Raw genomic sequence first — 12,321 nt, 5'->3', positions numbered from 1 at the left:
ACGGTCGAAGATATGCTGACAGTAAAAAATTAATTGTATTTATTAAATTTTATTCATAATCGTAAATGTTACAATTCTCAAAATATTTTTCAGATAAATCGATAATGGATATTACTTGACTTAATCATTCACGATTACATTAGTATGTATGCCGTTTGCATAAATTGCAGATAATTTATTAAATTGTCAATAATGTGAAAGGTTTGCTTATTTATAAAAAAAAAAATGTAATTAAAACATCTAATACATATATGGATGTAAAATTCTTAAAACTGAAAGTGCAGGGATATTGAGAAATATTTATTTTATAGTAATGACGTCTACGGGCTAGTGAATGTAGTTTGTTTAGAAATATGTAACTTTAATCGTCCTACCATCCATTCGGGAACCGTCCATTAATGCTAAAATGTAGAAGGAATAAGTTAGTTTAACGCTCTGGTTAAATTTCACATCATTGTTTTTATTTTTTACCAATAGCCAACTCGGCGTCTCGTTCTTTAAAGAACCGTACAACTCCTAAATCATTGCCTCGAATCTCAGCGAATTTTACTTCCCCAACGTCACGGAATTTGTCCCGCAAAGTTTGCCAAGTACAACTTAATGGAATCTGGAAACACAATATGCGTTAAATATACGAAATCAATATAAAATATATTTGTTTACATTTTTAATAATAATGGTATCCGACTTGCGTGGATTGCTGCTAGTGTTGCCTGCATTACTTCCGCCACTGCCACCTCCACCATACATATCAATGTTGCCGCTACCACTGTAATCGTTACCATCCAGGGCACCGCCAACTCCGCCGGTATTACCACTTCCGGTGTTGTATGCGTTGAACCCTCCACCAGAATTTCCACCACTGCCTGTATTAAAACCAGATGATCCTCCAAAACCGGAACTGTAGTTATTGCCGCCTGTGCTGTAGTTATTGGATAATGCTGCATTGGCTGAAGACATGGAATCTTCATTTCCGCCACCTGACGGGCCCAAATTCAATCCCAGATTGTTAAGAGACGTTGTGAGTAATGGATTGGAAAGTGCGGCACCAAGTCCTCCAACTACATTCGACAAAGCCGCCAAATTGGTGGTAGATAAATTTCCCAAATTTAGCCCAGCTGCGTTGTTTCCAAGAGATTTTGCTGCTGCCTGAACAACTGGAGCTACAGGTGATGGCTGAACTGCTTGATTGCTAAACATGGCGTTATTGCCTCCACCGCCACTACCTCCACCCCCCAAACTAGCTACCATGTTTCCCAAGATATTGGATCCACTTTGTGAAGACAACGATGATTGATTTGGTTGATTCTGTTGCTGTTGAATAATGCTGGGCAAGTTGCGAGCCACGTCTCTTAATGGTTCACCGTTTGGACCAAGTCCAATACCAACTCCACCAAGTCCTTCGGGTAATTTCAAACCTTCTCCCTTATCTGGGATACGGTCTAAACGAACCGTCATACGTCGATCAAAAAGCATTTGACGATCCAGCATAGAAATAGCCTGTACAGCCTCTACTGGATGGTCGTACTCTACTACAGCAAAACCACGACTGTTACCCTCTTTGTCAACCGAGAGATCTACGCTCTGTACTTTTCCTGCCAATTTGAAAACTTGTTTCAGTTTCTTAGTATCGACCTTATAGTCCAGCTGTGAATGACGAGTTGTAAAGTCAATTCAAAAGATTATTTATAACACATAATACATAAAGATAAGCATCTATAAACAGGTTAACAATGAAAAGGCATTGAGACGCAGAGGTTGAATAGTGCCCACTCCGGAATTCCACTTTGTATTTGTGTTTACAGACCAATCTGAATGCAATTTACAAAATATCACCAAATTATCTATGAAACGGTTTGAAAACCTAATAATTTGCAAATGGAACGGTATTCGATGTATTGTACGCCTCCAGCATTGGAAAATATTATATATTATACAATACAATATTAGAAAAATTAACTAAATAGTTTCCACAATTAAACAAGAACACAGATGCACAAACCAAAGGGAAAATATTTAAGCAAGATTAAAAGTGATCTGAGCAAGTTAGAAGAGTGTAGAGTATTGGTTTACAAAGCGACCGTTTTCTCAGTTTTATGCACATTCAGTGAATGGACATTAATACCACTAAATTAGTGAATTACCGTAAAATATCAAAATGGCACATCAGTGCTAATTGAGCCCGATAGGGCTGCACTCCTACCTACCGTAAAATATACAGGCATCTTAAAAGAACACTAAATATTTATGGACATTCCTCTCATATTGCAGTACGAACCGATTTAAAGGTATAGTAAACATCACAATCAATTATATAAATTATAACTCACGTCAGTTTCTTTGAATAAAAGGATATTATCACCCACACCAGCTGTTTATAATTACCAGTAGGCTTACAACCCCAGATACCCAAAACGTCTTTTTTACATTTTTTCTTTGTTTACATAAAAATTGTATACTCACATTAGCAACAAAAACCTTATTATGCAAAGGTCCACTTATGCCCAAACTCTCCAAAAACGAAGCAGAAAGCCCATACAAATTGTAATTCGATGAATTATTAAAATCATTAGACATCATGTTAAAATTATTACGCCCAGATCTAGAAAAAGAACACGTTATGGGAAAAAGTCAGCGGTAAACACATCATCCAGAGAAACAAAAGTGGAGGTCGACTAAAAAACTCGTAGACACGTTGGAATGCTCGTTGTTACATAAGGATAAATGCTATATATCTAAGATCCATCGAAATATCTGATTGATGAACATCCTCCTTTTATCAATACTAAATATTTGACAAATATACACTATACTACTTTAAATATCAACGTTATAGATTGAAGTCGAATTGTATGTAGTCATTTACTATTCAGCATACGAAATCTACAGTTTAAAATAAAGCATGCATTCGATACCTTATGAAAAATTGTTTCGTAAATTTAAAGGTCTGATTTCTAATACTGATTCTATTCCTTCAGAATGATATGAAACCCAATCTTAAAACAAGAATACAACAACATTCAAGCATTATCATTTTTGGATTAATACTTTTACTTCGGAAATTTCCACAAGATAGCAAAGGTTTTTAGGTAAAATAGCTCAATGCTATCCAATTGTTTGCCATCAATCATTTGTGTTGACGCAAAAATAAACGCCAGGCTATGATTTGAAGGGCAATATTATTCAACTAAATGAAATGACCGAAAGCCTAAGTAAAAGAATTATAAACTTTTTTTTCCAATATTGATGATTTTCTTCATTATTATAATTTCGATTATAGAGAAGCATATATCTTTCACTCAGTTTAAATCCCAACAATATTTTATGAAGTACAAGCTTATGTCAATGATTTACCTTATGGTTATGAAATTATTGATTTAACAACTATTTTCCTATATAGTAGCAGTGAAATTAGCCCAAAAATTCGCATTAGAGTCAGGAGTTCCACGTCCCTAACATTAAACCCGTTATGAAACTACATTAATTCCCTATAGCACGCTAAAACAACGAAAAAACATTACAAAACGTATAACCAATAGAAGTTAGTCAGAAAACCTTCAAACAAATGTTTGCCTATTAAAAAATATCATAAAAAACTCTTACATGTAAATATGCGCTGAAAATTAATTTACAATTTAATATACCTGTCATCATCTCTTCGGGAGAATCCTCTATCTCGATCACCCATTTCGATACCGGCGCCACCACCACCGCTTCCACGTACAGGTCCTCCTCCGTCACGCACAATGCGACCGTACTGATCTCGTTGTTCGCCATGGTCTTCTTTAACGACTAATTCGCGCCCATTTATTTCATAGCGATTCATTTTTTCTAAAGCCTTCTCTACGTTATCAGGATCTTTGAATTCGACAATTCCACATCCACGAGCTTTTCCATTCTCGTCGTGAAACAATTCGACATATTCAACAGATCCCACAATACGCCTGAACAAGTCTTTTAAGTCTTGCCAACGATAATCGTATGGGATGTTTGAAATATAAACGCGACAATTCCGTCTCTCACGACTGCGATCACGGTTAGCGTTGCCGCCAGAGTTGCTGCTTCCACCTCCACCTCCGCTGCCAAGACCACCAGCGTCAGCATCCGAAAATCTGGAAGCACGTGCTCCACGTCCACGACGGTCCCGATCTTTCTCTCGGCTGTCATTCGAGTTATCATTACCCTCAGTTTTCATATCGACTGTAATATCAAAAACTTAAAATTAATATAAAAAAAATCCTAGTCGCTGCATACTTTTGCAAAATTAAAATGGCGGAAAATATTTACTTCAATAACTAAACACTTCACTTACAAAATTAAAAATTCCACGTAATTTTCTATTTATTAAATTGTATATACCTCAACGAAGTTTGTAGCCTGTTATATCTATTATTTCAGTTTTTGCACAAAAATTGTTTGCGATAAATGCTTCTCAAGAACAACGCCGACAGATAGAGAAAATGAAAAATGGCGGAATATTGAATGCCACCCGAGATTTTGCAGTGTTGATTATCGTGAAAACTCTACCGTGAATAGTATAAAGAACATAAAAACTAATGATTGTATACACTTATTTTTCAAAGGGCTCATTAATATTTGCGGAACAAATTAAATCGGTAAGTACTCAACCAGTTACATCGCAATTTAAAATTAATCTGTGAACATGTTAATTATTTAAGTTTATAATTAATTTTTTTTTTTAATATTTTAACTGAAGAATGTATTTATTGTGAACTCATAAGCAGAGAACGTATATCATAATAATAAACGTTCTCTGGCAAAAAATGAAAAACAGCTGTTTTGTTACAATTGTTTCAACAATTAATATACTTTGAAACAAGAAAATGAGCTCGGTTTTGAAAATATTGAATGTGGCAAAAACTGTAAAGACAGTCTGTACGAGTATCTCAAATAAATCATTGACTAATTCATTATTAAACAGGTACAATAATTGTTAAAATTGCCACAATTGAAATATTCTGATTTACATAACCTGAATTTTTTTAACGCAGAATACAATGTCAGCAAATACAAATATCCCAAAATGCTTTTTTTTTTTATTTGAGTACGCGGTCATTCCATTCTAGTAGACCATGCTTGGACCTGATGCAGTTCTTCGATGATCCCAAGAACTGGTCAGAAAATGAAGTGAAGGTTGGTCGTGCATGGAAGCTCGAGGAATTACGTATTAAGTCAAATAAAGACCTGCATCAATTGTGGTATGTTCTACTAAAAGAGCGAAACATGCTACTAACAATGGAACACGAATGTAATGAGAAAATGGAGTTATTTCCTAGTCCTGAGCGTTTAGATAAGGTATATGTATATCGCTTCACGTTTAGTTTGAATACATTTAAAACTCTCTGTAGGTTAAAATATCAATGGAAAACTTGGAAACTGTTGTGCGAGAAAGAAATAAGGCCTATCATCTCTTGGAAACTGGTGAAACTGGAGAGCGACCCTCTCGGGTGGTATATAATGCACTTGGTTTAAGGCATCTCTATAAGTAAGTTCATTTAATTTGAGTCGATGTTTGTTTACTTGATATAAAATATAATTTTAGATCTTGTGAACATGTGTTACCACCGCATATGAACGTTAAATGGATAAAATCACGTAATATTGGTTTCGGTGGGAGAGCAGTGCGTAAATTCCTATTATTATATCGCGAGAAACTGTATAATGTCAAACGAAAGGCCAAGAAGTGCGTTTTTGAATTTTATATAATTAAGTTAATTTTTCTAAAATATATTTCTTTATGTAGTCGTTCCCGTAATGAAGTTATGATGATGTTGCGACGTAATCCGAATATTGATATTCAAATTATTCGGAGCAAATATCCAGATGTAGATGTTGATAAACTATTGAGAGATGATAAAACGCGTGGACATTTCGTGCCGAAAGTTGATATTTGAGTGTTTTGCAACATCCAAACAATTATTTAAATAAAATTGCATATTGCATCAGAACATAAAGTTTATTCATCGTCTTGAAAAGTGGTTTTTTTACCCTGAAAAGACATTATTGTTGATTTTTGTTTTTGTTTTGCTAACCAAGAAGGATGAAGTCCTTTTAAAGTATTTAGACTGTCATGTTGTGATGGTGCGTTAATGTGATCAGAACTAGGTTGCAGCACTCCATCATCTCCAAACGTAATTTTTTTCCCTTTAAAAGCTGTTATGGCCCCACTAAATTTTTGCTTTGCTGCCCAAGACGGATGTACAGCTTCCTCCGTATGCTTATTTTTTCTTTTGTTTGCTGATAAATGTTTCTTATTCTGACTTTCTGTATTCACTACTTTGGAATTAATATTGGTGACTCCCTCAACAACCTGATCATTATCATCCTCAAATCTAATTTTCTTGCCTTGAAATGCACTTATTACATTTTTTAGCTTCTGTTTCGCTGCCCAAGAAGGATGCAGGCCTTCCGTTTTGAATTCGTCGCAAGTTTTCCGAATAGATTTTTCTGAAATTCTTTGCCTCGCATTATTTGGTCTAAAATGATCGTAAGATTTTAGATGGTTTTCATATGTTTCTCTAGACCTTTTTCCTGTATTTTCCAGCGGGTTTTTAGAGATTTGTGTATCAAACACTGTACCATTACGAACAACAACAGCAGAGGAACGGTAATTTTCACCACTATCGGTGATAAAAAATGGATCGATAACGTGTGTCACAATTTCTTCCTTATTTTTTTCCATAGTATTTCTACCGCTTAAATTGTAATGAGAGGGAGAATTTAAACTTACTGACGATTCGTTCGAATTGCCCTCTATTGAACTGTTTTTAATTTCCTCTGACTTCGGCCAATGTTGATTCTCACTTTCAGAAGTATTAAAAATAGTCTTTAGAGATGTTTTACAGTTTTTAGTAGTTTGTTGTTCTTCAGAGACTTTATGCTCTTTTACTATTGCCTTTTTATTTTTAATAGGAGGATGTTTATTGTCTATTTCCTCTATTTTCCAGTAACCTAGTGTAGATACGTTAGCACCCTCATCATTTCCTTTTATTACTACTTCATTGTTTTGCTCATTAAGGTTTAGTATATCCTGTCCACGGTTTTGATTTTTCAACCACTCAGTACGTTTACGTGCCATGGCTTTTTGTTCTTTTAAAGCTTTACGACTTTTTCGTTTCTTCTCCGTTTTTATTATCTTAATTTGTTTTTTACTCGCTTGCATTAACTCCTTCTTCCAGATTTTATTTTCATTTGAAATTCCTAATTTTTCTTTAAAATCTTCTGCAAGCTCTTGCATCAATTTATTGTCACCGACCATAGCCACTGCCATTTCTTCCGCTGTGGATAATCCATTCGTTAAAATAGCTGACGGAGATTTTTCCAGAATTAAAACGCGTTTCATTAAAACGATGCATTTTAATTTCTGGAAAGAAAAATCCAACTTTACATATGAAAAATAAAAACAAATTTAAACAATAAATTACCTTCATTTCTTCTAGGCATAGGACAGCTTTACGGAAACGTTCCTTATTTTTTTCATGTTCAGGATTTTTATCTAATAAATATTTAAGCTTCTTAATTTTTTGGACCAATTTCTGAATGGTCTTCGACTTTATAAGTTGAATTTTCTTTTTGTTGGTGACAACCTATTGAAATCATTTACATAAGTAATTTATAATAAAACATAAATAATTTCACGTACCAAGTTATTGAATTCCAATTTATTAACCATTTTAAAGATTCCTAAATTATTTATACAATTGCATGCTTTTTAAATATTGTTGTTGTCAGTCGATGAATAGTATCGTATACGATCCGAAAACCTATTGTGAACACAACTTTATTGAGTGTTGCAAGCCTCAATAGATTTTCAATTTATATTTTTGGATTAAGGTATCTAGAGTAAAATTTCTAGGGAGGCACAGAATCTATTAAAATTTAAACACTCATATATCGCACAAAATTCAGTACTTTTAAACGATATCGCCTAACTTTTTAAAATAGGATTTTAAGCTGTGAAGAATGGAAACAGGCTCGCAGTGGTTTTATTTATATATATATTTGATTTCCGATATATTGAATATGTGTTTTATTTTCGTTAATTTGGTGCACAAACAATGCATTCCTGTGTAGGCAAAATGGCGACGAAACTGTGAGAAGCAAAACGAAAAACGGGGCGGACAGTGTCTTGTTGATCTTTTGTTGAAAAAACGAATATTTCACAGAGAATTTGTTGAAAACATAAACAAATTACTTTGATTATTTTCCCATCCACTGCACCATCCGCATGTGCAGTAAAGGTACGGCAGTGAGTTAACACCTATATCCAATATATTAGCTAATAATCAACAAATAAAATGAACTTAGAAAATAATAGGAAGAACAAGCATAAGAACTGAAAGACTAGAAACATAATTTACTGTGATTTATAGGATGGATACAATTAGTAATGGTGATACTGTAAAGTCAAATTAATATATTAGAGCAACCGTTTTCCAGTTCGTGCAATGTTCCTTGTTTTAGTACCTAGCTAATCTTTAGAGAAAGGTTTTAAAGAGTCGTTCTTTAGTGAAGTGATCTGTGGAGAAAACTGCTTTGGTATGAACATGGGTTACTTTGCGAATATTTATACATATATATATATATATATATATATATATCCCGCTGCACTAGTAGTAGTTTCATTATAACTTTGGTTCATACTCGTCTGAACATGAGTCACTCGCAGTGCCGAACATTATAAGAAAACAACAACAAATAATACATACTTTAATTTTACTGGGCCATTATGTTTTAATTATTTTAATAGGCAACTTACACTCTGATGACAGTCCGCATTATAAATTTAAAAGTTTGTGTGGTTGTACATACATATGTAATTACTAGAACTTTTTTTATTTGTTACAGTTTACGTTGATAAAATAAACAATATACCATTGGAATTTCGGGACACTGTTGTCTGCTGGGCTTGGAGTTACAGGTATAATAACCATTCCAGAAAAGAAACAATTAAAACAAAACGGGCTACGACTACATAAAATCCTACATCCAAACACAAGTCTATTGAAATTTCTCCAAACAAGAAGAAAATACAATGACGGAGTACAAATTAGTGGTTGTAGGTGCTGGAGGTGTTGGTAAATCTGCCCTAACAATCCAGTTAATACAAAATCATTTTGTGGATGAATACGACCCCACAATTGAAGATTCTTATAGGAAGCAAGTGGTTATAGGTATGTTGATAATCATATTGTATCATATTAAATAAATAAATAAATAAATATTATATATGAATAAGTTAGTTAGAAATAATACATATAGATATATAATATATAATTCACTTATTTTAACTCCTAATTTGTATTAAAATATTTACTCTCTAGATGGCGAGACGTGTTTATTGGATATTTTAGATACAGCTGGCCAAGAAGAGTATTCCGCTATGCGTGATCAATACATGCGAACTGGAGAGGGATTTTTGCTGGTTTTTGCTGTCAATAGTGCGAAATCATTTGAAGATATTGGTGAGAATTTTATATCCTAATTCTGACTGGTTGAAGGCAATAGATAAATTTTCCCCTTATATAACTCGATATTAAATTCAGCATACTGAGTCCAATTCTATACACGATATACTAAAAATTCTTTATACTCTCAGGTACATATCGAGAGCAAATAAAGCGCGTAAAAGACGCGGAAGAGGTACCAATGGTGCTGGTAGGAAATAAGTGCGATCTGCAAGCCTGGGCTGTTGATATGAACCAAGCTAGAGAGGTAAGTATTGGTTTGAATTAACTTTCTAATATAAATAAAATAAACAAGGAATTAATGTTATATTGGAATAAATATATATAATACAATAATATTTATCAGGTTGCTAAACAATACGGCATTCCATTTGTTGAGACATCCGCCAAGACACGAATGGGCGTTGATGACGCTTTTTACACATTAGTCCGTGAGATTCGAAAGGATAAAGAACATAGGGGGAAAAAAGGTCGCAAACATCATAAGCTACCACACCATAAATTCAAATGCGAGTTGCTGTAAATGATCTTATATTAAGTCTAAAAGAGGTTGGATAACCTACACATTCGGACAACCGGACAATTTCAACAACCAAAACAACAACGAAAACGAACTAAACAGACATTCGATAAGAGAGATAGCCTGTGATCAGGAGGCTGTAGTAAGAAAAACAACAACAATAATAATAATACAGCTAGAACCGGAAAGCAACAAATAAAGCACATATTTTTTCATCCAAAAATCAGCATAACATTAGCTATACGCACATAAAAGTGCAAATTTTACAATACGCAAAACCTTACACAGGAGCACAGACGAACTGGGAAAGTATAAAAAAAAATTAATGGAAAACATAAAACTATCCAAAAAAAATTGAAAGTAAAAGAAATACGTTTATTTAATATTTTTACTTTATTTCTGCGCACAATTTTTAAAACTTTTTTTGTGTTCTTGCTACTGGCATTTGACAAAATATGTATTTAATTTCTAATTCAAGGAGTATGTTGATTTATAAGTTTTTTTTTGTACTGTTTGCTATTTTAATTATGTTCTACGTATGCTTTCCATACGTTGAAATATTTATTTATATAGTAAAGTAAGATAAAATTTATAACTTTGATAAATATGCTATGACGCGTACCAAATGATCGTGCTGTTTTATGTATTCATAGATGATTGTATCCTTCTAAATTGTGTTCTTAGGCAAGTGTACAAAACTATCAAAAGTCTGCACATATTAATATAGTTGAAACTAAATCTAAAGCTGCAATCATAATTGACACTAAACAAAAAATTAAAATCACGATGGTTGGAGCTTTATAAAACCGTTAAAATTTAAACTTTGAAGATCTACTTTCTACTATATTAATATGGAAAATACATACATATATGAACACATTCACTTGCCTCCCTTTTAGTGCGTCGTTTCTGTAATACGTGCCCATGTTTTATGTATGCATGTTAACACATAGAAAAAACATTTGGTAATTTATAAAATAAATTTACTGAAATACATAAAAAGTAATAACTAACAAAATGCAAGACGAAGATTATATTAAGTGTACTAGCTGTAACGCACAATAAGCAAATATTGATTTTTTTTTTTGCTTTTTGAAACTATTTTCTAATCCGTTTTATACTTTTTGGTGCTGAAGTGAAATTTGCGTGCATATTTTTATAAAAGAAAAAATCTGTTTTATATTTAATCAATTTCTTTTAAAAATATTTTTGTATTTTTATTGTAACTGTGAAGGTGGAACTAAGGCAAGAATAGTTAAAACTTGCCAAACAATGTATCCTACTTCCATTGTAAGATTAACGCATAATGATTGTGAATGTCATCCTCTATATTTTATATATGTAATTTATTATATGCTTACATCATATTCTCATAATAATAGGATTAAAATTGCAAAATTAGTAAATATGAATATTGTCACGTACATAAAGGAAAGAACAGTTCATCATTGTCTAATTTTCATAAGAAAACAAACTGAAATCGCCGACCAGTTATCTTAAAGGATAAATATATATTTTATATTTATGAGATTGTATTTGTTGTAAAATGTTATGTAATTTAAAGCAACATTGCCTAAAGTTGCTTCATGAAACAGAAAAAATGTATCGGCTAAAATTAATAATCACCAGGCTTTTGAAACAGCTGGTTGTCGGAAAAATTATTTTCTATGTAACAGTTAAAATTCTACGAAGTTTTAAAAAGGGAAAATGAGGAATATTACTTCTAAAAAACCGGTCTGCTGATTATTTTTTTCTATATACTATTTACTTGATTTCAATTATTTTAGTAAGTTACACGTCTGAATTTAATACAAGACGAATAGATTTCAATTATTTTAGTAAGTTACACGTCTGAATTTAATACAAGACGAATAGTTTCATGATGTTTAAAATGTAAAGTTCATTAATTGTAATTTTTTTTAGTTTTGCTGTTGGTGTTAATTTCAGATTTATTTTAAATACAAGACAACTTTTATAACATGTATGAAATAAATATTTCATTATGCGTGATCTATGTATGTTTCGATATATGATAACAAGAACTATGAACTAAAAGATAATTAATCGTAAATAAAATAATAAATATGTACCGTATGGGCTTTTGTATTTCTGTCTGTCATTTGCATTCATAATTATGTTGAAAGAGATATTATAGTTACACAAAGTAGAAAACTTGGATAATGGTTATTGTTGTTGTAGGGACAGAACTGTGCCGAGTTGACCGTCCTTGACCAGATAAAAATCCGGTTCCGTTCATTTTATGTAACATTGGGAACGGAAGAATAGTTGTTCTTACCGAAGTTCGTGTAGTCA

General features: G+C 32.7%; 4 protein-coding genes across 8 annotated transcripts; 2 read left to right on the top strand and 2 right to left on the bottom strand.

Moving 5' to 3' along the window:
* Nucleotides 1-33: 33 nt before the first annotated feature.
* LOC105229610 (heterogeneous nuclear ribonucleoprotein M) lies at nucleotides 34-4,515 on the bottom strand. 2 transcript variants are annotated; one of them, XM_011210008.4, is made up of 6 exons: nucleotides 4,360-4,515; nucleotides 3,645-4,200; nucleotides 2,464-2,602; nucleotides 664-1,647; nucleotides 472-607; nucleotides 34-401 (listed from the first exon to the last, which is right to left on the bottom strand). In XM_011210008.4, the coding sequence occupies exons 2-6, from the start codon at nucleotides 4,193-4,195 to the stop codon at nucleotides 346-348; spliced, it is 1,866 nt and encodes a 621-aa protein (XP_011208310.2). In that variant the 5' UTR covers nucleotides 4,196-4,200; nucleotides 4,360-4,515; the 3' UTR covers nucleotides 34-345. The 2 variants fall into 2 exon arrangements, with proteins under 2 accessions (XP_011208310.2, XP_011208309.2); XM_011210007.4 differs by having other exon boundaries at nucleotides 4,313-4,471.
* Nucleotides 4,516-4,766: 251 nt separating this feature from the next.
* LOC105229607 (39S ribosomal protein L47, mitochondrial) lies at nucleotides 4,767-5,980 on the top strand. The gene is made up of 5 exons (XM_011210005.3): nucleotides 4,767-4,942; nucleotides 5,013-5,316; nucleotides 5,370-5,506; nucleotides 5,564-5,704; nucleotides 5,765-5,980. Exons 1-5 carry the CDS (start codon nucleotides 4,845-4,847, stop codon nucleotides 5,913-5,915), a joined length of 831 nt encoding a protein of 276 aa, XP_011208307.2. The 5' UTR covers nucleotides 4,767-4,844; the 3' UTR covers nucleotides 5,916-5,980.
* Nucleotides 5,708-7,959, bottom strand: LOC105229608 (serum response factor-binding protein 1). The gene is made up of 3 exons (XM_011210006.4): nucleotides 7,664-7,959; nucleotides 7,446-7,607; nucleotides 5,708-7,384 (listed from the first exon to the last, which is right to left on the bottom strand). Exons 1-3 carry the CDS (start codon nucleotides 7,691-7,693, stop codon nucleotides 5,978-5,980), a joined length of 1,599 nt encoding a protein of 532 aa, XP_011208308.2. The 5' UTR covers nucleotides 7,694-7,959; the 3' UTR covers nucleotides 5,708-5,977.
* Nucleotides 7,960-8,107: 148 nt separating this feature from the next.
* Nucleotides 8,108-12,102, top strand: LOC105229606 (ras-like protein 1). Of its 4 annotated transcripts, none has more exons than XM_049448326.1 (5): nucleotides 8,108-8,261; nucleotides 8,869-9,194; nucleotides 9,345-9,485; nucleotides 9,620-9,735; nucleotides 9,835-12,102. In XM_049448326.1, the coding sequence occupies exons 2-5, from the start codon at nucleotides 9,056-9,058 to the stop codon at nucleotides 10,009-10,011; spliced, it is 573 nt and encodes a 190-aa protein (XP_049304283.1). In that variant the 5' UTR covers nucleotides 8,108-8,261; nucleotides 8,869-9,055; the 3' UTR covers nucleotides 10,012-12,102. The 4 variants fall into 4 exon arrangements, with proteins under 4 accessions (XP_049304283.1, XP_049304284.1, XP_049304285.1 ...); XM_049448327.1 differs by having other exon boundaries at nucleotides 8,130-8,269; XM_049448328.1 differs by lacking the exon at nucleotides 8,108-8,261 and adding an exon at nucleotides 8,416-8,559.
* Nucleotides 12,103-12,321: the final 219 nt, after the last annotated feature.

The sequence above is a fragment of the Bactrocera dorsalis genome, chromosome 2 (assembly GCF_023373825.1).
Source record: "Bactrocera dorsalis isolate Fly_Bdor chromosome 2, ASM2337382v1, whole genome shotgun sequence".
NCBI classification, from domain to species: Eukaryota; Metazoa; Arthropoda; class Insecta; order Diptera; family Tephritidae; genus Bactrocera; species Bactrocera dorsalis.
This window is presented reverse-complemented; position numbering and strand designations above follow the sequence as displayed.